The sequence below is a fragment of the Acomys minous genome (assembly GCF_964271855.1).
Source record: "Acomys minous genome assembly, chromosome: 18".
Classification (NCBI taxonomy): Eukaryota; Metazoa; Chordata; class Mammalia; order Rodentia; family Muridae; genus Acomys; species Acomys minous.
The window spans coordinates 56223822-56247740 of NC_140501.1; the positions used below are offsets into that span (position 1 = coordinate 56223822).

The 23919-nt window shown below is 46.1% G+C and overlaps 1 protein-coding gene across 1 annotated transcript in view; it reads right to left on the reverse strand.

Moving 5' to 3' along the window:
• Positions 1–500: 500 nt before the first annotated feature.
• The window catches only part of WDFY2 (WD repeat and FYVE domain containing 2), a 131648-nt gene continuing 108229 nt past the window's right edge, over positions 501–23919 (reverse strand). Inside the window, exons 7-12 of the mRNA XM_084767571.1 lie at positions 15546–15672; positions 8412–8517; positions 4688–4789; positions 3494–3624; positions 2177–2285; positions 501–894 (exon numbers count right to left, since the gene is read on the reverse strand). Of these exons, the coding sequence (XP_084623697.1) occupies positions 865–894; positions 2177–2285; positions 3494–3624; positions 4688–4789; positions 8412–8517; positions 15546–15672 (605 nt within the window). The 3' untranslated portion in view covers positions 501–864. The remainder of the gene's footprint in view (positions 895–2176; positions 2286–3493; positions 3625–4687; positions 4790–8411; positions 8518–15545; positions 15673–23919) is intronic.

The following is a 23919-nucleotide window of genomic DNA, read 5'->3' on the forward strand; positions in this document are numbered from 1 at the left end:
AAAAAAAAAAAAGAAAGAAAGAAAGAAAAAAAAAAACCCCAAAGCAAAACAAACAAACAAAAAACAGTAAAACAAAAACAAAACCCAACCAAATTCCCCACTGTCCAAAACGCAAAAGGCTCAAAGGCTCCCATTGATTTCTGAGAAGATGCAGGCACTGCAGGGCGAGGCTGAGTCACGTGACCTGTGTCCTGCCTGATGGTGGACGGCAGCTTCTACAGCATTTTCTAATGTGGACGCAGAGAACACCAAAGCGGAACCGCAGGGACTTCAGAGACCACAAGTGCTCGCACAGGTAACTCGAGGCTGTCGGACACACACGGTTTTCCAACTCTTCACTGCTGAGGTCACGAGAGCAGAAACACTGGAACAGACTGTAATCATACAATCTGGCGAGAGGCAAGTGTGGCCGGTGGAGGAAGACTCATGAGGAGAGAAAGACTGCCTGGTACATGCTGAGGTGAGGACAATGAGGAGACCGTTTGTAATGACACGATACCTTCAACAAATAGTTCCCTTTTTTTTTTCCTGACGCAGAAAGCAGAGAGCAGTACGAAAGGCTGACATACAAAAGCTTAAACATCCCACACAGATTTTCCAATATGCTCAAAACAATGCAGCAGAGCCAGGCTGTATAAACCGTTTGATAAAAAAATATCTTCTTTTATATGGTATGGACAACCAAGGAGTCCCGGGAGCGCGGCTTCATTAGTTCTCAGCGACAGTGCAGGGAGGACGCACAATCGCTTTGAGCCTTCGGTTTCTCTTCCCTCTCGTTTGCATACTCCACTTCCCCTGTAAGGACTTCGGACTCAAACAAGGGTTTCTTTAGTGAAAACTATCTTCTAGCCCCTGGGAGAGTCATCATGACACTACTGGGGTCATATCCCACAACTGCAAAGAAGAAAAAGAAGCCAAGCATGGATTATGAACAAACTGTACTTGGAAATGCTCAGGACGGGCTCAGTTCAAGGCGGTGTTTTGTTTGTTTCCCCGATATCAAGCAAACACATACAGCACTAGCCTGAATCTATATGAGGGGGCTGAGGAGCAGAAAGGCAGAGCAGATCCACCGAAGGAGGGAGGAACCAGCATGGGCCAGGCGTGTCTTTCCATAGATTTCTCGGGTGACCTTACAAACAATTCTCTGAGAAGTTAAAAAGGAAGGACCAAGGCCTCAGAGTTCACCTGAGCCTTGCTTGAAGTCACTTCTAACAACTTCGTCCTGCTGCTGCCTCCAAAACGGGACAGGGTGACAAAGAGTCCACCCTCTGTCCTGGACCTCTGCTGTGGCCTGCCCCAATCTTCAGAGGCCTGGATAAACACTCTTGGAGTAATTAATCTTGGCAGGAAAAAAAGCTTATGTGTTACTTGGTGACTGATTCCAGGTCAGCCTTCCAACCCACAGTCAGTTCAGGGCCGCCTGCTTTGCAGAGCCTCTCAAGCAGCACGGCTCCCTCTGTGAGGAGCAGCACGGCTCCCTCCGTGAGGAGCAGCACAGCTCCCTCTGTGAGCCCTGTTGGTCACATTAGTCCTGTGACCCTGAGTATGGGACTTACTGTCCTGTGTGTGTTTACGTGTGAGTTACAGAGCATTGTTCCTCAGGAGCCATCCACCTCATTTCCTGAGACAGCATCTCTCACTGAGGCCTGTGGCTTGCTGATTCAGCAAGGCTAGTCCTCTGGGTACCCTGGATTCTGTTTCCCCAGCTCTGTGATTAAAAGCATTTGCCACTATGCCCATTTTTTATTTTTATTTTTTTAAATGTGTGCTCTATGGATGAATTCCAATTCGTGCCAGCACTTTATCAACTGAACTGTCTCTACAGCCTTCTAATATTGGTTTTGTTTTGTTTTGTTTTGAGACAAGGTTTCTCTGTGTAGGCCCGGCTGTCCTGGCACTAGCTCTAGAGACCAGGCTGGCCTTGAACTCACGGAGATTCATCTGCCTCTCCTCCTGAGTGCTGGGATTAAAGGTGTGCACCACCATGGCCTGGCTCTGGAATTGGCTTTTAAAGATGGCACCTTAAGTAAGTTATCCTGCACATAGGAGTGGTGAGTGCAGTACACTCTCAGCAACGCTCACCTCCATGGATAACCTGAACAGTCTCACCCTTCTGATCCTCCTGCCTGGTCACAAGGCCCACAGTAGAAAGCTTAACAAGATGACACCTCACCTTAATCACTTTGTCAGTTCCCGCAGTCAGTAACCATCCCCTGGTGGCATCGAAATGCACGTGCACGATGTTGTGCTTACTGTCGTGGAAGGTGGCTGTGGGCGCACGTCTGCAAGGAGCAAGACAAGAGGAGAAGGTGGACCACCGACAGCAGGGACCCAGGACGGCCTCAAATTCTGAGTTTTAGCCTCATGGCCAACAACTGCTTCAGCCCTTGGATCTGTTACTTGGTTTCGTTATTCTGTATGTGTGCAGGCACGTGCATGCATGAGTGTAAGGGCAGCTCTCAGGGTCAGTTCCCTCCTGTTATCTTGTGGGATCCTGAGACTGAGCTGCTGTGGCCTGGGCATAAGCGCTTCAATTCGCTGAAGCAGCTCACTGACCCTGTCACGTGATTTTGCAAGGATAACAAGGTAAAATGACTCTTTGGTCTCTAGAATAGGAAAGATGAAAGCCCCCAAGGCCCTCCAGGAAAGCATGCTGTGGAAATGGTGTCCATGAACATCTCTACCTGTGCTCTGGAGAGTGTTTTAAAGGCCACAGCACTTTTGCCCAATCTGTGCTCAGGAAGAAGGAATATTTTTCTTTTAAAAGTGTGGTTTTAAAAATGCTTAAGACACCACTGTCTGTCGAACTAAAGATCATCTGTGTTGTTTCCCTTTCCCACTGGTGTAACTGCAAATACAAGTCCTTGCAATGGTCTTTAAAGCTTTAATAAACAAGGACATCTTGATGTGTGTTTGACAGGGTGACATGATCTGACTGCATAGCCAAGGGCTGGGAGGACTGGACACTGGCTGCGCTCCCGCCCCCACTAGGGGCGAGCTTGTTTCTGTGCATTCCATCACTGTCTGGGATAGCTTTCGAGTCTCAGAGTTGCTCCTTCCAAATCAGAGCTAAGATCTCAGGACACCAGGCACCTGGGACTATTTCCACCCTGGGGAAACGGGTTTGGTTCTTCCCGGAACCTTACAACCTAACTGTTGACTGATCCAACATCTGTAAAGACACCAGCCTGGGCACCAAGGCGAGTCCTGGCCATGGCTTGGCTGGGAGAGTCTCCATGAGCAAGCGGATGGCTTCATTTGAGAGCCTTTGCTACAGATGCACGCCCTGAGATTATTAAGAGCCCAGCGGGGAGTTCTTTGAGCACATCCCCTCTTCACCTGCCCCTCATAATCCCGGAAACATGGGGCTTTTCCTGCATGTTTGAGTCTATACTGTATCCTAGCAAACCAACTAGGTGGAGTCTCTCTGGGGTGGAATTCTCAGGCTAGGCTTTGTCCATAACCTGCACAGGTGCAGGGTGACACTTACTCTTCATCTGTGATGGCTTCGTGGCAGCTGTCGCAAACCCGCACTTCAAACTCAAAGCCCATGAGTGGGATGGACGAACGCTTGGAGCTGCACTTGCCGCACACGGCCTTCCCACACTTCCGGCAGTGGTGCTGGGAGAAAAAGGGGAACAGGTTGCATGGCTCTGGCTGCGGTACTGGCCCACTCATAAGCCCACTGCTTTTGGGTGAGACACCAGGTCAGAGTGCCCCAGAGCTGGCCATGGGAGCATAGTCATTAGGTCACACTAAGGGGCTGACAACAGATGGCCAAGTGTTTGAGGTCAAACTGGGACTTATTTGTGTCTGAGGTAGAAGGGCTTAGCTTATATTTGACAAAGGTAAACATGAATATTAACATGATTTGACTGTACTATAAAGTGAGGAAAGGACTGGAGACCAGTTATCCCCCAGTTACTCATTGAATACCATAACACACACACACGCACACACACAAACACACACACACATGCACAAACACCCTAGCACAATGCAGCACTGTCCTGAAGCCCACCAAGGGTGTGCCAGATTTCTGTTCCTTTTGATTTTGGTCTCGGTCCAGAGTGGAGACTTCTGGGAAGCAAGCCTTCCCTCTTCTGTTTCCCATTCCTCAACTACCACTTCTGTGAGCTGGACACCGACGGAGCCCCAATGGCCAGATCTCAAAGCTGGCTCAACCGAGGAGGCGCCACCGTCAGAGATTACAAATCTGAATGAACTCGGATCCAGCCCATTGTCCTTAGCTCTAGCAATGTTCAACCTAGGCTGAACACTTGATTTCCATGGGAAGACCAAAACACAGAATCAGATTTTGAAAATGCTGTGTTATAGACAGATCGTAACCAAGTAAAACCAAGTCAGAAGGAGAGAGAGTGACTAAGAAGTGAACATCCTCATGTAACGTCATGGTTTGGAACCACCATGAGCTAATGTGACACCTCAAATGTTAACCTCAATAGATGCTCAGAGTTCTGAAACTGTACCTACTGCTCCACCACTTAGAACAAAGCACTAGGAGACCCCGGCTACTAGGGAGGGGCTCCAATAGGCATGGAGGCGCCCCAGGGGTACAATCACCTACTCTACCACAACTCCCACCTCAGGGTTACTACATCCGTGGCCACACGGATATGTCCATCCCAAATAAGCACGCCTTAGTAAAGCACACGTCACCTACCTGTCTTAGCCCAATTTTCTTACTGTCCCACATTTGCTTGAAGTTCCAGAAGAAAGGCTGGTCACACTTTTGGCAGGAATCGCTGTCCAACCACTCAGGGGTCTTGGCAAATAAAGCACAGAGCAGGTCACAGTGAGAAGCGGCATGGACAAGGGACCATGGGCACTGGTTACCCTTCCAGGATCTGGACATAGTTATCAGAAACAGCTGACTCCTCCATCCGTCACCAAAGTAGTTAGCGATGGTCTGTTAATTGTCAGGCTCTGGGACGGGTTACAGTGAGGAATAAAAAGCACCTGGACTCCTAGAGATTATCACTCATCAGGGGAGATGTCATGAAAATATCATTGGTAATCAAGATGTCTGAGAGTTTGAAAGCCCAAGGGAAGCAGAGTGTTCTGGTAAGGTTAACAGAAGCCCTGACAGACTAGGGGTTGCTAAGTTAGGCCAGAGGCTCTGACAGGGGCCTCTGAGAGGGCAAGGCAGCTGAGACCGGAAGCAGGAAGGGAGGAGGAGAGGTGGGGGGCGGGGGCTGAGTGCAACTTCAGTGGAAGGCAGATGAGGGGAGAGAGGAAGCTGGAGGGAGTGGCAGGGTCATACTTTGCAGGCTCCTGACCACCACACTGAGAATTTCAGTCACTCTAATTACATACGACGATGTCTATCTAATTGCACATTATACACAAGTGGGCATGTGGACACACACACACACACACACACACACACACACACACACACACACAACTCTACCATAAGTAGTCTAAATTAAGCTGGACAGGTTTAAAAAGTATGATCTGCTTAAATGTATCCCTTAGCAGATCTTATGTGTGTGTGCTGTGTACATGTCATACATGTACATGTGCATAAAGGGTGGATGCATGTGTATATGTGAGTGACATGTTGAGGATGGAACCTAGGACTTCATGCATGTTAAACACTATGGCACTGAACTATAGCAGGTTGGAGAAGAACTCAAAAATGGTTCTGGGATAGAAGGTGGAGACAGAACTGGACTTGTGGTACAACACTGTTTATATAAGTTCACACACACACACACACACACCATACACACTCACATACATGCACATACACACACATCACACACAACCATATACATGCACATACACACACCATACAAACTCATATAATACATACATACATACATACATACATACACACACACATACATATGCATGCACATATTCTCACACATATACAAATCACAAACATATACACCACACACTCACGCCACATACACTCATAATATGTACACATCTTACACACATACTCTTCGTACATACACCAACCCATTCAAATATATACATAGATACACATCTCACACACAGACCACATACTCTCATACAAACACACATACACCACACACACTTATCTACATATCTATACATACACAAACATCTCACACACTAATATACATGCATATATACATACATACATACATACACTACAAATATCTCACACATACACCATACACACCAATATATATACACATATACAAACACACACTTACACATACCACAGACATATATACCCCTTTCCACACACATGTAACACACACACACACACACACACACACACACACACACCATACACTCATACATCACATACACACATACACATCTGGGTGTCAAATGCATCACAGTGGGTGTCTATAATGAAGGCATCAGGGGTTGGGGATCAATACATTTAATGAGATTCTATTTTTTTCATTAACAGAATTTTTGTAAATGTAGAGAAAAATGGAAGGATGAATGTTTGCCAGCATGGAGAGTTTTTGTTAAGTTATAGATTTTGTAACTATGGTATTTGCGGATGATGGTATCATGACTAACAGGCCTATTTTCTATTTGTTAATGAGTGTTTTCTAACTTTTCTACAAAGAGTACGTACTGTATTTAATCACACTTAAGTGACAGATTCCATTAGCTCTATAGACAAACACACGATGCCAAGCCATGTGGGGTCCTCTCTCGCTTGCCCCAAGCTGTCTTCCATCTGAACTCCTATCTCTGACTGCCGCTAACTTCCTATTAGCACTGATGTGCCACAGCAACCTCTCACACTCACCCTGCTCCTAGCTCTGTTGTTTCTCAGCCTGAAAAGCCCACGAACCTCCCAGTAACAGCACGTGCAGGACCCACTGAACCCTTCCTTGACAGCCAGTCATACCATCCCTTTCAAAACACCCAGCACTGACATTCTGCCTTATTAGTGTTGACTTTAATTTTATTATTTATACCATTTAATAGTACTCTGGACTTTCTAGAAAGTCAGTCAGCATTCAGGTTAGAACAAACTGCACTACTGTTAGCACCCCACAGCCTCCGCCATAACTAGGAAGCAATTCCCAGATGCTGATAAAGTATGATGCTTGCAAAAGATGGATGGAATCATTCCTACTGCTCGTCGGAGCTTCCAATTAGCGAGATCTTAAGCTCATCAACAAGTGCTGACTGTTCATATATATGCATGTCAAAATGGCTCCAAGCTGGCTCCCAAATGCCTACTTTCATCTTTGGAAGCAACAATGCTATATTCTGTTGGGCTGTCTTTCAATTAACACGCACACACACACACACACACACACACACACACACACACACACACACAAACCCAAAACACCACAAAGCCAGGCCTGGACTAAGCCTGCCTATCCCCAACTCAAAGCAAGTCAGGACACAACCCCAGTTCTGGGGGAGGCTGCTTAACATGACCAGCATGGGCTGTAATGATCCCTTGCCAGTATATGGATGGTGCCAAGTGTAGTTTTCAAAAACAATATTCTACATTTCCCTTCTTTCTACTAGCAACGATCATTTTAATTAGTTACTAATAGAACTCATGGGGATTAATGGCTCCACAAAATAAAGCTGTAATCTTCCTAAGCATTTAATTACTGGCATTTGAGGGCATTGCATTGTGGCTCACACCAGTGACTCTCTTGGGGTGAGACTGGGTGAAGGGATGGAAAAAACTGGTGAAATTATTTTGTCTTTATAAATGTGCCTTTTCTCTTTAATTCTCACATTCTGCAAGAAATGAATGACAAGAATGCTGACTGTCAAAGGGAAAGTTTACCCAGAATAATTCTAGGTCAACAGAAAATGGTTAATTTCAAATATCTGTCCAGAAAATACTCAATAAACAGATTAGTTGCTAAATGCTTACAGATTAAAAACAAAACTAATTTTAAAAGTGTTATGGTAAACACTTTTACCTGTGTTTAAATCTGTGCCTAAGAAGACAAAGTATCAGCCCAGCTGTGGTGGCGCACACCTTTACTCCCAGCACTCAGGAGGCAAAGGCAGGTGGATTTATACAAGTTCGAGGCTAGCCTGGTCTACAGAGTGAGTTCCAGGACAGCTAAGGCTACACAGAGAAACCCAGTCTTGATTTTAGGAAGGAAGGAAGGAAGGAAGGAAGGAAGAAAGAAAGAAAGAAAGAAAGAAAGAAAGAAAGGGAGAGAGAGAGAGAGAGAGAAAGAAAGAAAGAAAGGAGGAAGAGGAGGAGAAGGGGAAGATGATGATCTGGGGATCGTTTAGAACATGACAAATATACAAGAATATGTATTTCCATTAAAACCAAACTCAAGGCTCTTACTCCTTGGGGGTTTTCTAACTTGTGACACAATGTATCTTATTTTATGGCTTAATCATTACAGAAATAAGCAGGAGGGGAGCAAAGACAGACTGCAGGCTTCACCTACCTCCTGCCTTTCCACATCCATGTTCCAGACGACAATGCCCCCGTCACCGCCACAGGAGATGAGCTGCCGTGTGTGCTGTGCATAGGACAGGGCTTGGACTTTGTCACTGTGAAAGAAACAAGGGTTGGGGCGCGGTCTGGAGAGCAAGTATCAGGCTCCTGGGCAGAAAGCCCGTCAAAGCCAGACAACACCTGAATCTTAGCAGCCTGTGAGTGCTAGGTCAGTATTTACATTAACGTGCTCATTATTACTTTTTGTAGATGGCCAGTGTTCCTGTCATGGCCAATCAATTACCCCCGGACTCAGAAGCACAATTGATTTCGACTTTTCACACTGAGTCATTACTCAGAAAAAAATAAAATCTTCAAGATGTTTTATGTCAAAACTCTCTCAGTAGACTTCCCAGAGAGGTCCTGAAAAAAACGTAAGGATCTGGTCCTTCATCTTAAAAAGAGACGCTACACACAACTGCATTATGTGTTACTATACACTAATGCATTGCGTGTGTTACTATTTATTTGTGGAATCAAGGTCTGTGCTGGGGTCAATAGCAGAATGCTGCTGGTATGTGTGAGGCTCTAGGTCCAAAATCTAACATTACAAAAAGAACAAAGAAAGAAAGAAAGAAAAAGATCCAGGCAGAGTAGCTTACAGTGGTAATCCTGGCACTGGGAGGTGGAGGCAGGAGAACTGCCATGAATTTGTGGCTGGGATGGGCTAGCTCAAGTTCCAAGGCAGTCTAGGCTATCTTGTGAGACCATGTGACAAGTCAGTTACTAAGTCCTTAAATAGCTATAGGCTACACGTATCCTTTGCATTACTGTGATAATCTGCCTGAAGGTCAAGGCAGACCTCCACAAAGGATGGCTTCAGAGCTTCAAGAATAAGATCATAGCCACCAGTACGTGAAAACACTGCCACTGTGAAGAACAGACCCTTGTCACAGGCTCCTGAGTGTTACCACAGTGCTTAGACAGTGCTTAAATTGTGTGCTGGATGAATGAAGATTCCTGTAAGTTACGGGAACTCTCTTTGCGCTGGTTACAGATGGCGTCATGAACAGGCACCATTAAACCAGGACCCAGCAGAACAAGACTTACAGCTCACTCACAGAACAAAATGAACCAAACAGTGGATGCTTGTCTAGGATCCTGTTGATGTTTTAATATCTTATTTCCTGGATATATAATGATGCTGTTCCCCTTCTTTTAAGCCATGTCTAACCTACAACCTAGTAAATTCTTCTTTTATAATCTACATGAAAACATTTTAAAAAACAACCGATTTCACACTGTCCATCCTACAATTCCAAACTGTTAAGACTTCCATTAAGCTGGGTGTGGTTTCACACACCTTTAATCCCAACATTCAGGGAGACAGAGGCAGGATATCGCTGTGAGTTCGAGGCCAGTCTAGCCTACAAAGCGAGTTCAGGACAGCCAAGGCTACCAGAGAAGCCTTGTTTTGTAAAAACCAAAAAATAAAAAAAGTCCTTACCACAGACATATGAGGACCTGAGTTTGGGTCCCCAACACCCACTTAAAAAGCTAAGTATGCTTCCCAATGCTGGGGAGGCAGAGACAGGGGGATGGCCATGGCTCTCTGGCCAGCCAGCTAGCCGTATCAGTGAGCTCTGGGTTAGGTGAGAGACCCTGCCTTAAAAAATAAGGTACGAAGCAACTGAGGCTGCCACCCAATATCAACCTTTGGTGTTTCCACATACACTGCTTCCCTGAACATGCACAACCCACCCCAAGATCTAACCCCACAGAACAACCAGGCCTCTTTCACATTTATGAACGATGCTCACTGAGGCACTTGAGGAGTTCCTGAAGGCCAGGCCTACGAAGCCCTCACAGGACAATGCAGGACCATACAGGTATGAAGAAGGGTAGTCGACCAGCAACTTAGGGATGCTGGACGCCAGGGATTTATCAGTGAAGGTGTCTTGGGTGAGATGGTTTCTAGGCTTGGTCTCCCAGCCTTGGCAAAGCAAGTAACAGGCTCAGGAAAAAAACAAAACAAAAGAAAACAAACAAACAAACAAACAAACAAAAATGTCCATCTAACAAGTCTGTAACAATGGCCGGGCAGAGTTAACGTTTTTGGGTATGAATAGAATGCTGTGTAGCTCTAGGCAGGCAGTGCAAGCCTAAGAAGGAGTGCACTGGCACTCACTACAGAAATGGAAATACTTAGGCCACACTCTGTAGAGCTGGCCGGCCTTTCTTTCTGTCTTTCTTGTGATCAAAGTACCTCTGCACAAGCAGGAGCGGTGGCAACATCTGTACTCCCAGCACTAGGAAGACTTTCCAAAGAAGATCCTAAGTTCAAGGCTGGCCTGGGCTACAGAGCAAGACTTTCTAAAGACCAGCAAATAAAAGCAATTTTAAAAAAAATCCAAGCAAAGAAACCAAATCTTTGTTTTATAGATGATTATGGTCACAGAGTTGGGAGGATGAACTGTCAAGGAGACTGACAAACTTGAAATGGCAAAATGAGAAGGTGAGGTCTGTCTCGGGTCTGTGTCGGCTGTGAGCTGGCACACGTCTCTGGGTTCTTTGATGCCAAGGGGTCTGTACCAATAGTACACCTGACCATTATTTTGCAACCCTGTGTTATATAAAGCTGATGGTACCACAATATCGCCCAGGGAGGATCCCACTATCCCGAGTCCCCGCCCGAGCCATGAAGAAGCCAGATTAGCCTCACCAGTCTCTATATATGCAGCTGTGGGAGGGGTGTGCACATGCATATGGGGGTCAGAGGTCACCTTGAGCATCATGGCTAAGAAGTCTCCCACCTTTTGTTGCTGTTGTTCTGTCCTTGCTGGCCTCACTGGCCTGGGCAGCAATGCCCACGCATCTCTCCCTGTCTCTCAGCACTGTGATTACAGGAACACGCACCATGCCCAGCTCTTTAGTGAATCCTGGGGATCTAGCTCAGGCCTGCACATTGTGTGGCCAGCACTTTATTGATGGAGCTGCTTCCCCAGCCGTCACTTTAGCACTTTCTACTGCGCATGTATAGATTTTCCTTTGTTCTAGTTGTATATATAAGCACGTCTCTCATTAATTAATGACTGATATAAAACAAGTCACATTCATTCATTCATTCAAAAAGTCATGCTCTTAAAAGTATGGAATGCCTCCATTCTGAAATTCAAGGGCAAGACGGGAAAATCTATCCTCCACCCAGCTCAACAGACTTGAAACTATGATTGAACTACATTCATTTGTTAAGGCAGTGGTTCTTAACCTTCCTAATGCTGTGGCCCTTTAATTCAGTTCTTTATGCTGTGGTGACCTTCAGCCATAAGATTATTTTTGTTACTACTTAATAACTGTAATTCTGCTACTGTTATTAATTGTAATGTGAATATGTGTTTTCTGATAGTCTTAGGTGACCCCTGTGAAAGGGTCATTTGACCCTCAAAGGGGTTTCAGCCCATAGCCCAAAAGTCCTTCAGAAGGAGCGCTCAGAATTCACAGTGGTGGCAGCACAGGGGCAGCTGGGTCACGAGGCTCCAGGACTGTTCATCTTCAAAGACAGCAGAGTGGAATACAGGGAGGAGCGCCAGGCCTCGGGCTTTACAATAATCTGCTCAGGGACTTCCTAATTTAAGGATCGAAAATGTAACTACCTCACGGTTAACCAAGGTGAGGGAGTGAAAAGACACCTTCTATCTTCATGTTTCATCCGCTATCACGGCAGCAGTTGTACTAGAAAGCAGTTCAAGGCTGATGACTATTTTCTAGATGAGGGCCCTCCACATACACAGTGTATGCGTTCTGAGGAGGGTGTGGAAACCCTGCTTCCCTGAGCATGGGGATCCACTTCCTGGGAACACTACACTAGTGGGACAGCCTCATGCTTCTTAGCAGTTCTAGAGGAAGCATGGCCTAGCAGGCCCAGCTATGTAACCTGACAGCACAGTGCAAATGAAAAGTCAGGGTTGGCCCCTTGTTAAAATTCATTAAGAGAGAGAAGCCAGTAACAGCAGAACACAAGAACAAAAGTGGGTCCTTCAAAGGATGAGGCCTTCTATGACAACACAGGTCACAACTCTATGCAATGAATGTGTGTGCAAATACATATACATATGTATATATAATATTTTCTCAACTTTATTTTATGGGTATGCTTCACTGGCATGTACGTCTGTGCACCAACTGTGTGCCTGGTGCTTGCAGAGGCCAAAGAGGATGTCAGATCTGAAACTAAAGTTACAGATGGTTTGAGTCACCAAGTAGGTGCGGGAGACAGAACCCAGGTCCTCCAGAAGAACAGCAAGTACTCTTAGCCTCAGCCTGAATGGTAGCTGATAGACGCAGCCCTGCCTTCCATGACAGAACTCTACCCTCCGTGAACGCTCTAACCCGTAAGATTTAGCCTGTTGTGTGTTTAGTCAAATAACTAAAAATAAAAGCCTGCCCCCTCTCCTGCCATTCCCTAGCACTGCCCTTCAGCGGGGACTAAAAGGAAGCTGCTGTGAATGCTGGCCCTGCCCTCACTGCCTCCTCAGACGCAGGGGGCAAGATGAGAACTCTTCTCCTTTCATAGCTACAGGAGCAGTTTGCTTAATACAAGGGGATAAGCCCAAACCCTCCCAATGCATATTTACTCACGAATAGGCCAGTTCTTTACCAAAAGATTTTGTTCACTTACCTTTTTGATTTTCTGAGTAGAATCTCAAGTAGCCCAGACTGGTTGAGGATGGCCCTGAACTTTTCCTCCTGCCTCTACCTCCCTGGGGCTGGGAGTATTGCTAAGTTCCATGCCCCACTACATTGGACCCCCACAGGGTGAAGGAAAATCTTACACATGGTGTTGTGTGAGAGAAGCAGGAAGGGAACTTTGTTAGGCTTTTGGGAAGGGGAAGTCATGATTGTGCTTAAGGACCCTGGCTGTGATCAGCCACATGAACCCTGCCTGCCACCCCAGTCTGTTGCAGGTCCCAACCTAAGCGCAGCATAAACTCCTCAGGGCTTAAAAATCAAAGGACATTAAATCACCCAGGAGTTTTAGGTCTATAAAAACACTATTAGAGAAAATACAGTCATAAGGCTGGTCAGGAAACAAGAGATATTATTCTAAGAATAAGAAAAGATCTAAATTGAAAAATACCAGCAGGTGTAGCAGCACACACCCGTAACTTCAGCATTCCAGGACTGGAGGCAGGGGGACTTCCATGAGTCTGAGAACAGTCTGGGTTACACAGCGAATACCATGCTAGCCAGAGGTACATAGCAAAACCCTATCTCAAAAAGCAAACAAACAAAAAGGAAAAGGTGGCACTGCTGTATAAGATCAGCTGTGCATGGCACAGCACACCTCCAGGTCATTTGTCTGCAGCATCTGTGAAACTAACAGGCGACACATGAAAGTCCACACTGGTGCCTTGTCCTGTGCCTTTCCTCCCAAAGAGCTGGCCTGGAAAACAATTGCCACCGGGAATAAAAACATGCTTGCAGTGCGGACATTATGGGAGAGTATTTTCTCTTTTTCGTTTAAAAAAAGATTTATTTATTTATTACTTATACAGTATTCTGCCTGCTTGTAGGCCAGAAGAGGGCACCAGATCTCATTATAGATGGTTGTGACAGTCTCCACAGTTGAGTGGAGAGTGAGGACTGACTTTCACACGAACTCTGGTGCCCTATATTTGACCACGTCCCCTGGATGGGGAGACCTGGTGGCACTCAGAGGAAGGATAGCAGGCTACCAAGAAGAGACTTGATACCCTATGAGCATATACAGGGGGAGGAGGTCCCCTCAGTCACAGTCATAGGGGAGGGGAGTAAGGGGAAAATGAGAGGGAGGGAGGAATGGGAGGATACAAGGGATGGGATAACCACTGAGATGTAATATGAATGAAGTTTGGGCTTATCCCCTTGTATCAAGCATATCGCACCTGTAGCTATGAGAGGAGAAGAGTTCTCATCTTGCCCTCTGGGAACTGAACTCAGGACCTTTGGAAGAACAGCCAGTGCTCTTAACCTCTGAGCCATCTCTCCAGCCCAGGGAGAGTATTTTCTTAGCTTCCTTCCTTCCCTTGGGCAGGGAAAGCTCTTCAATGCCATCAATTACTTTGTCTGTTCTGGCGATACTTTATAAAGTCTGCCTTAAAGGTGTAGAACAATTTTTGAGAACAGTGTGGTGTATCAAGTGATCCCATCATTGAGTGTACAGACCTAGAGGTCTGCAGAGCCTCGGTGCCCCATGTTACTGTGCTGAATTCTACTGGGACTTCTGATGCAATGCCATTTGTGTGTTTACCACAGTTACACGTCAGAAAGGCACAATGCAGCGACTACTGTGATTTTTTTCAGACTCATTATAATCTTACAGGACCAGTATTTAGCTGTTTCGAGAGGTTGGTAAGTGGCTGAACAAAAGGCATATGGTGCTGTCTCAACACCATGGCTGGACACATCCATGCCAGCTTGCTCCTCAGTCCCTAAGGTCAGCTTTATCCCTGATTTGCATCACCTCTGACCACTAGTCATCCTGGGGCAGGGAAGGAGACCAAAGGGTTCTTAAGGGAGGAAGAGGCAGTCTTGAGCCTGTGCTGGAAAGACACAGCACATGAGCAGAGCCCAGCAGCTGCCATGCGTTGGCTGACGTCCACCCTCAGGTGTAGTGTCCTGCTAGATGCTTGCTGGCCTACAGAAGGCAGACTGGCTACTGGTCTAGTAAGCCACACAGGACCCAGGGCAGGCAGGAAAGAAGTGCTGGGTGAGGTACACAATAGTCTGGAACGTATCAACTCAGGCTGCCAGGAAGCATGACTTGTATGTGATTTTACAGGCTTCCTAAAACACAAAATATTGTATTTTAAAATGCTTTGCCTCACTCTCAAACACTCACTTCTATTCTCTATGGTTTTATCTTCTGCTTTTTATTTCTTTTTAGCCATTAGTTCACCACGTGAGTTCAGAAACACTCTCAGGCCCCCATTGGCTGGAAGCAGGTACAGCTACGCGCCCGTGTGCACACAGAGCCAAGGCGGCTGTTGCTGTGTTCCTGCCATACGCCTTCTGGTGCACAGGTCCTGGCAGCGTCCTGCCATGTTCTACCTCAGCCAGGAGCCTGCCGTGAGAGACCTGATGGAGGCACCAGCAGCAGCCTTACTTGTGTCCTTGGAGCTCGATGGCCGTCCCTTTTCTTCCACCGATGTCCCACATGATGACAGAGTGATCGGAACTGCCAGAGAATAGCATGCGCTGGACCGGGTCCCAGCAGAGCGCTGTTACCCCGCCTAAGGGAACAGACATAGGCAGTTGTGAGTCACAGAACAATATCCTCGCCACAAAATGGGAACTTGCAGGGATCAGGACCCACAGTCTCTGAATTAAATAAGTACTTGTGGAATGAGTGCCTGAGAAAGGCCCCCAAAAGAAACATTTCTCCTCCAAATAAAAAACTCAACCTTTAAGCATCCGCATCCATTGTAATGTATCATAAAATCAATTACTATAAACAGAGGACCACTCACTGGTGTAATTCTGAGAATGGAAATGTCTCATTATTTGGAAGTAGTAACTGTGTTTTCTTAGCTACTACCTGCTCTTCACCCTGACCATAACAGATGAGAACCAAAAGGCTTGACACATAATAACCACACACACTGGTGGGTGCAGTGTGATGTTTTCATTGGGTATACATCATATAAGAAGCAAACCGCAGGGGGAGCTAGCACACTCACCCCATCAGACATTCATCACTGAGAGCACAAGATCCTTTCCAGTTTCTTTGGAGATATACAATACATTCTGCACAACAAAACACCAGACTTAACTCTTTTTAACTGCAACTTAATGCCCACTGGCCAACTGGGGACTGCTCCTCTTTACTGCTTCTATGAGGCCAACTCCCTAAAATGCCATGTGAGATCATGTGGTACTTCTCTGTGTGTCAGGCTTATTTTACTTAACATAAGGTCCTCCAGCCCATCCAATGTGGTTGACAAATTACACCCATTTTTATGGCATATTATGTATGTATGCACATAACATTTCTTTTATCCGCTGTCTATTTGCATTTCTTAGTTATGAGGTGTGAGGAATTCTACAACACTGAGCAGCTACCTCTGGTATACAGACTCCATTTTCTTTGAATATAACCTTAGTAGCTGGATAATGGAGAATTTTATTTTTTGTTCATATGTTTTTGAGACAGGGTGCCGCTATGTACCCTAACCTGGTCTCAGTCTTTTGGTTTTACCTCCTGCCTTTGTCCCCTGAATTCTAGGATTACAGGCATGTGCCACCAGGCCTAGAAGTTTAGTTTTAATTTTCTGAAGACCTTCCATAATGTCTTCTATAAAGTGCAGTCTATAAAGAATTTACAAGTCTTCATAGAATTCTATCTAGAATTTCTTCTATAAAGAACTGATGTTCTCCCACCTGTGTGCAGCACCTTTCCCCACAGCTTTGCTCTACTTGCCACGTTTATCATAACCATTTGTTTCAGCTGGAGAGTCTGTTGCTATGATACAACACCACAGCCAAGACCTAAGGCAATGCAGAAGGGAGGGTTTCTGCCAGCTTCCACTTCCAGCTAACAGTCCAAACCAAGAGAAGTCAGGCCAGGGCCCTGGAGGCAGAGCTGGTGGAGGGGTGCTGCTTACTGGCTTGCTCCCCATTTGCTCAGTCAGTCTGCGTTCTTACAGCATACAGGGCCACCAGCCCAGGGCACCATTGCTCACAATGATCAGGTCCCTCCCATAGTAATCATTAATCAAGAGAATGCGCCGCAGGCTTGCCCACAGGTCGGTCTGGTGTGGGCATCCTCTCAGTCTTTCAGAGTGACTCAAGCCTATGTGAAGCAGCCCGCTTTACCTGTGCTGTGCTTCTGGTTTCCATAGTGATCAGTTCCCCATAACTGCTGCTTATTTGCATATCTTTATTTGAGAATACTGTGATGTGTTTTTATATTTGAATATTAGATATAGTTAGGGGCAATATCAGAGACAGAAATTCTTTATAAATCAATTATATCCTGAGTTCTAGTGTGCTACTTAGCTTTTAGAGTCATCTGAGAGGAGACCCCTCAAGTGAAGACTGTCTGGATTGAACCCCCTGTGGGCATGTCTGGGGAGGAGGCTCTGGCTTGTTAATGCAGGGGACTTAGCACATGGTGGGTGACACAGTCGCTAGCCAGGTGGTCCTGAGATTAGACAACAGCTGCCAACAGCCGGCTCAGCATGAGCCAGCGAGCAAGCCAGTGAGCTGCATTACTCGACAGTTTCTGCTTCAGATTTCTGTTTGGGTTCCTGCTCTGACTTCCCTCAATGATGAACTTTGACCAGGAGTTTTAAGCCAATAAACACTTTCTTCTCATAAGTCAGCGTTCCTCGCCTATGAGGTGGGGGTGACGGAACTACTGTGACCACTCCAACCACCAGGACCTCGGGGAGGACCATTGACTGGATCAGTTGCACAGGCCTATGCTGTAGGTGCTCTAGTGAACAGAGACCCAGTGTTCCGGCAGTTTCTTTTCCAGATATCCCCCTGTAAATCAAATTCCTCAAATACTGAGAACAGAAACAAACTCTCCATATAAAAATGAACACATAGCCAACAAATACCTAGGAATGTCATTTTTTTTAAAAAAAAATTATTTTTAAATATTATTAAAAATACTCTGAGGAGATTAAATAGCTTCATACTTATTGGAGGCTGACATTTTAAAATTGATCCATTCGCTTTAATAAAGTCTTCTGCCTCAGAGGCTTCTGGGAAGTTTCCTAACTGTCCAGAAGACTCTTAAGATCACAGGAGGCCCCCTCGCTCCCACTGCTGTGGGTTTGCCAAGCAGCCTCTTTCTCTTGCACACACTGCGCTCTGCTTGCATACACTCCTGCTCACAATGAACCTCACTTGCCCTAGCAACATGTGGTTAACCAGGCCCTCACCCTAACCCACCCCACCTTCCCTCAACAACAGCCAGTGCCAGGACAGGATACAGGGCAGATGGATGTGAACACAAATCATTCTTTCTCCAGTCCGTGCCCAGCCTTACCTAACCCCCACATCCTCAGAGGCGACCTCACCAATGCTCCCATTACTCACAAGCATCTTCCAGAGAGCAGCTACCACTTCAGAGATAAGAAGCTTGTTGATCCGTGTCCCCAGTGTAAACAACTCTGCCTGGCTTGCGCAGACACTCAGTTTGCATAGGCAGATGCACCAACAATTGAACGACAAGGGACAGGAATCCTTGGCCTTGGCCTTCCTCCTGACAGATGTTACTAATGTGACACTTTCACCCAAGTGATCTTTTCAGCATGAAATGCTCGGGAATCTGAAGTGGCCTGCTTCACTAGTGAAGCCACTACACTCACGGGAACAACGCAAGGTGACAGATTTTTCCTTTAAAATATGTAAGATCAGTAGCTCAGATTCTTAAAGCACCACATCAGACTTAAACAACTACAGGCACTATGGGAAGAATGGTTTGTAAAGATTCCTCAACTCAAATTAGGTAACTACAGAAGTATTTCCCTAGCTGTACCCAGATCGCAAGACCCCCCCCCCCAAAAAGACCACCAGGACTTGATACCAATGCAGTACACACGAGGACCTTTACTTTTTCTACTTGAGCCAGGATCTGATGGTCACCAACACAATGGTATCCAGAAAGAGCCCCAAACTTTAAGCTGAGGGTAAATTTATAGGTTCTTATCCCTCCCAGTGCCCCAAAGCAGGGGGGTTCCAGCCTGGCAAGCAACTATTGGTTGAGCAACATAAGGAGGTCTAATGTCTATAAAAGTGACAAGCTACAGAAAAAGGCACCAAAGACCACCCATGGCTTAGCTTTCTTTGTTCTCTTTGTTCACTACTTTGTCCAGGGAAGTGTCTGGTTTCTTATTAACCCTATCTCTGGCTGGCAGAAAGGAATATAGCTATAAAACTGTGTCTCTTATCAACTCTATCTCCGGTGGGACCCTTTGTGTCAGTCACTAGGCAACGCTATCTCTGTGGGGCTCTTATTTGCAGCTGGCCAGATTATCTCCTATAGGTTATTTCTTAACCTTTGACCTGGTAACCCTGAAATGCAATTTTAGTTCTTCTGGCATTTCACCCTGAACTCTTGTACACTTAAAAATAGATGAAATGGCCAGGGACATAGTAGGACACCTGCCTAGCATGCACAAAGCCCATAGTGTAAACTGTAGCACTGCAAAGCAAGCAAACAAACAAATAAACAAACAAAAACACTACAAGAGTTGAGATAGCAAAATCTGTTATACATATTTTATGAATCTAATTGTTACTGGTGAGGTAATATCCTACAACATGTATGCATATTGGCTTATTTTTACTTTTTTAGTGGAATATTATAAATCTGTTAAGATAAGCATTTCAATAATAAGTATTCACATTTCTTTCATTTTTTCAAGTGTTAAAATGTATGTGTATGAGTCCGTATCTGTACACTCTCATGTGGGTACCTGTGGAGGCCATCAGATCCCTGAGGCTGAAGTTACAGATGGTTGTGGACCTCTTATTGTAGGTGCTGGGAACCCAACTCTAGCCCACTACAAAAGCAGCAGGCCTAAGTGCTGTGTAGACATCTTTCTGGCCTCTCCTTACTATTCTTTAATCAACAAGAGCTTGGTATGTTGTTCTTGCTGGCCTCCAGCTGGCTAAGTGAGACCTTAGCCTTAGCCTCCTGAGTAGCTGTGTAACTCCACCCCTTTGCTCTACATTTTTATTGTCATGTAGACAAGAATGTCCAATGTAGAACTGGGTGAAGGTCTAAATGTTTTTAGAAATTTAATACCATTACCAAAATGCTTAGTGAACTGTTTTTCAGACATGTACAAAGGCCTTGCCAAACTGAACTCAGAGTTAGAAACTGCTGGGTTTGCCTTTGCCAAAGTATGACAGGGTAACTTCCTCAGAGAGGCATCACACCCTCAGCACTTAGTGGGGCAGGGTAATAATTAGCTTACAGAGGGCCTGAGCCAGTGCTCAGACCACTGTGCTTCTTAAATAAAATGTCATCAAAGTCACTGTGTCCCACTGCAGGCTGAAGTGATGAAGACTTGTGAACTCCCCCCTAAGCTTCCCCTTTTCTCTTTTAAAAATCTATTTATTAATTTTATGTGTGTGTTTTGTCTGCATATTATTAATTTTTTTATGTGTGGGTATGTTTTGTCTGCATACACATCATGTGCATACCCAGTGCCTGCGAAGGCTAGAAGAGGTCATTAGATCCCCTGAAAGTGGAGTTACAGATGGGGGGTGTGAGCGGCCATGCAGGTGCTGGGAACCTGGGTCCCCTGGAAGAGCAGCCGGTGTTCCTAACTGGTGAGCCATCCCTCCAGCCCTCACTCCCGGCTTTAACTGATGTTGACTCCGCCACCCTGGGAGGCCTCTCTTCAACTGTACCAAGCTTCTCTTACTGCCACCAAGCAGCCCATGGGTGGCTTTAGGGCTTCCTAGCATTTCTACCCAATTGTTAGTCCAATGTGTTTCCAGGCTGGACCGAAGGCAGGTGAAGGTAAGGATTGCATTTGTTTTACTGGCCCCCACACACTGGCCCCACTCACACAGAGAGCAAGCTAATGCCAAACAGCTCAGTGGCCGTCTACACACACTGAGCCAGACCTCACAGAAAGATGGGTGCAAGCGTCCACTTAACAAAAGCTCGAGTTCTCGTTGTAGCTATTTGAAGTTGCACATCTGCACAGGACTCTCCTGGTTCACCTGGTTGCTTTTGTAATACTCACAATATTCTTTTTTATTCTCTTAAACAGTGACTGAATGAGGCCGTGTTTAACTGTTGGTGATTAGAAGGCTTTGACAGATTATATTCAAACCCTCCTGCTTCTCATATGTTCAGGTTAATCAAAAAAAATCTTAGATTGGGCATGGTGCCTCACACTAGTAATTGCAGCACACTTGGGAGGTTGAGGCAGGAGCATCCCTGTGAGTTTGAGACCAGCCTGGGCTACACAGCAAGACCTTACCTTACAGAACAAAAACCATACAAATAAAGATGTTACTGATGGTCCAACTTACCGTGGTTAAAATAGGTTTTCCCGATTTGTTCAGTTCAATTTAGAACTTTTTAGTAGCTGTGTATGTTTAAGAAATTACTTCAGAAAAGAATCCTGATACTTGACATTTAGTTCCAGAAAGAAAACCAGCAGAGGGAGCTAAGAACACAACATTACTTTCCTACGTCTCCACTGATTAGAATCTGTAGCTGGTGGGCTGATTCTTTCACTGCTCCACATTTCTGTACCACTCTCTACAGCATAAGAGAGCACAATGGCAGGGCCAACAGCTACGGCTCCTCATGAAAGGGAGCATGGGACCAATGGCCATGCCTCCTCATGGAAGACAACAATGGGGCTAATGGCTATGGCTCCCCATGGAAGAAAATAGTGGGGCTAATGGCCATGGCTTGCCATGGAAGAGAACAAGGGACCAGTGGCCATGGCTCCTCATGGAAGAGAATGACTATGGCTTCTTCCACGAACACTGAGGACCTGTCTGTGTGAGTCAGGTCTAGGTTGATGAGAGACCTCCCTTCCCTAATGGATCTGGCTTTGGTCATTACAAAAACAAAAACCAAACAAACCAAAACCAAAGCCAAACCAAACCAACCAAACAAAAACCCTTTCCAAGAATGGTATCTGGCTAAATTTGGGGCTACACAAGGCACAGGAAATTCCTCTTACATAGGAAGAGTGTAACCCTGTGAACTGCCTTCAGTGTAGCTGTGCGGCAGCCTCCCTGGGTGCAGCTCCTCTCTGGAAGAAGTCAAGCTGCTACATTTGTCCTCATGTGAGCCATGTCAGCTGCTTCAAAGAGACTTCATGATAAAAATGAGATGAGGTGCTTTGAACTGCGAGAAAGAGTGAGACTGACTACCAAAGTAACATTGTCTATCACAGCAAGCATGTAGAAAACACAGGACTCTCAGCCATACCCAGCTAATAGCACAGTGGCCACAAACAACTGCTCACTCCTGCTGACTTGATGATAACAACAAAGTACTCAGGGGACCAGAGTAGCTTCTAAAGGGTCAAGAGACCACTTCTGCCTAAATCGAATCAGCAGGCACACTCTCCCTGTGACACCCTGTTCCCCGGCTCAAACCCAGGAACTCATTTGTGCTAGCAAGAACTCCGCCCACTGTGTTACACTCCTGGCACCCACTGTGATGATTTTCAACATCCTACATTTTATCCAGACTCTACCCACTCCCCCACCCCAGGTCAACACCCCATTTTAAAAGGGACAGCTTTTGGACCAAGGGAGATGGCTTAGCATTAAGAGTGTTCACTGCTGTTACAGAGGACCAGAACGTCACAACCCAGCTCCAGGGGACCAGATGCCTCTGTTTCTTGGCTTCAAACTCATTGAAGATTTCTAAGGATGGCAAAGTAAGTTGAGGATGAGGCTTAGAGATCTGAGGTGACTGTGGCTTTCTTTCCGGCTACCTTGCCACAGCTGAGTCTGCTTCTCTTTCAGACACAGAGGTGCCCCCTCGGAGGGGTGAGCAGCAGCGCCAGTGCTCACAGCATGGGCTCTTGGTCGCGTGCTGGGACCGTGCCAGCATTCTCCTGGATGCCCTCTCCTTCCCTAAGAACTTCACATTCACTCATCCCCTAGGATTTCAGGTCAAGCAGCAGCTTCCCTGAACGCCCCCTCCTTCCACGTAAGCTGCCTGCTCTCTGTTTCTGGAAGCCCCTTTCCACGCCTCTGCCACCTGGCATCCCTGCAGCTTAGCTTGCCTCTCACGGGGCTGTGAGGAATTTGAGGACAACTGTGCCTTCCTTTCTGACCAAGAGTATCCATTGAGATCAACACCGTGGAGCAAAGGGTAAAGAGAAGAGGACCCGAGGCAGATGTGGGGAGAGCCAGAGGAAGAAGGAAGGTGGCAGAGGCGACTCCGCAGACAGGAATGAGGACAGCAACGGCAGGGGCAAGGCTACCGTGGAAGGTGCTGTCAAGTGTTAAGCACAATAAGGTCTTATACATATCCCAGCATTCCATGGGTCACTTCAAGGAAAGTACTTCACCTGAGGTAACAGAGGCAAACGAGATGAAGAGGGCTGGGGAGGAGCTGGGGAACAGCGTTTTGTAAGAACCAGCTGCTACAGCCTGCGCGGAAGCAAGCCTTTTTGCAACGGAGAAGTACGAAATGATGCCACTTACTTGATGCACTTAGAGTGTCACAGTCATACAAGAGGCAAGGGTGCTGGGAGAGGGGCTACCATCTAAGGGCAGAGGGCTGCAGCCTCACGTGATGACGTGTTCTGTGGGATGGTGATGGGGGCACGGTGTACTTAACAAAGCATTTAAAATGGTTAAGATAGTCAATGTTACGTTTGGCAAATCGTGTAATTTAAAAATAGTACTAGAAGAGGAACGGGATCTGCTACAGGAGGATACAGAGTTGGGAGAGCTTTGTTTGTTTTCTGAACAGAGAAGCAGGAAACTTGAGTGTAATAATAAACAGAAAGAGGCTGTTGCCCAAAGGG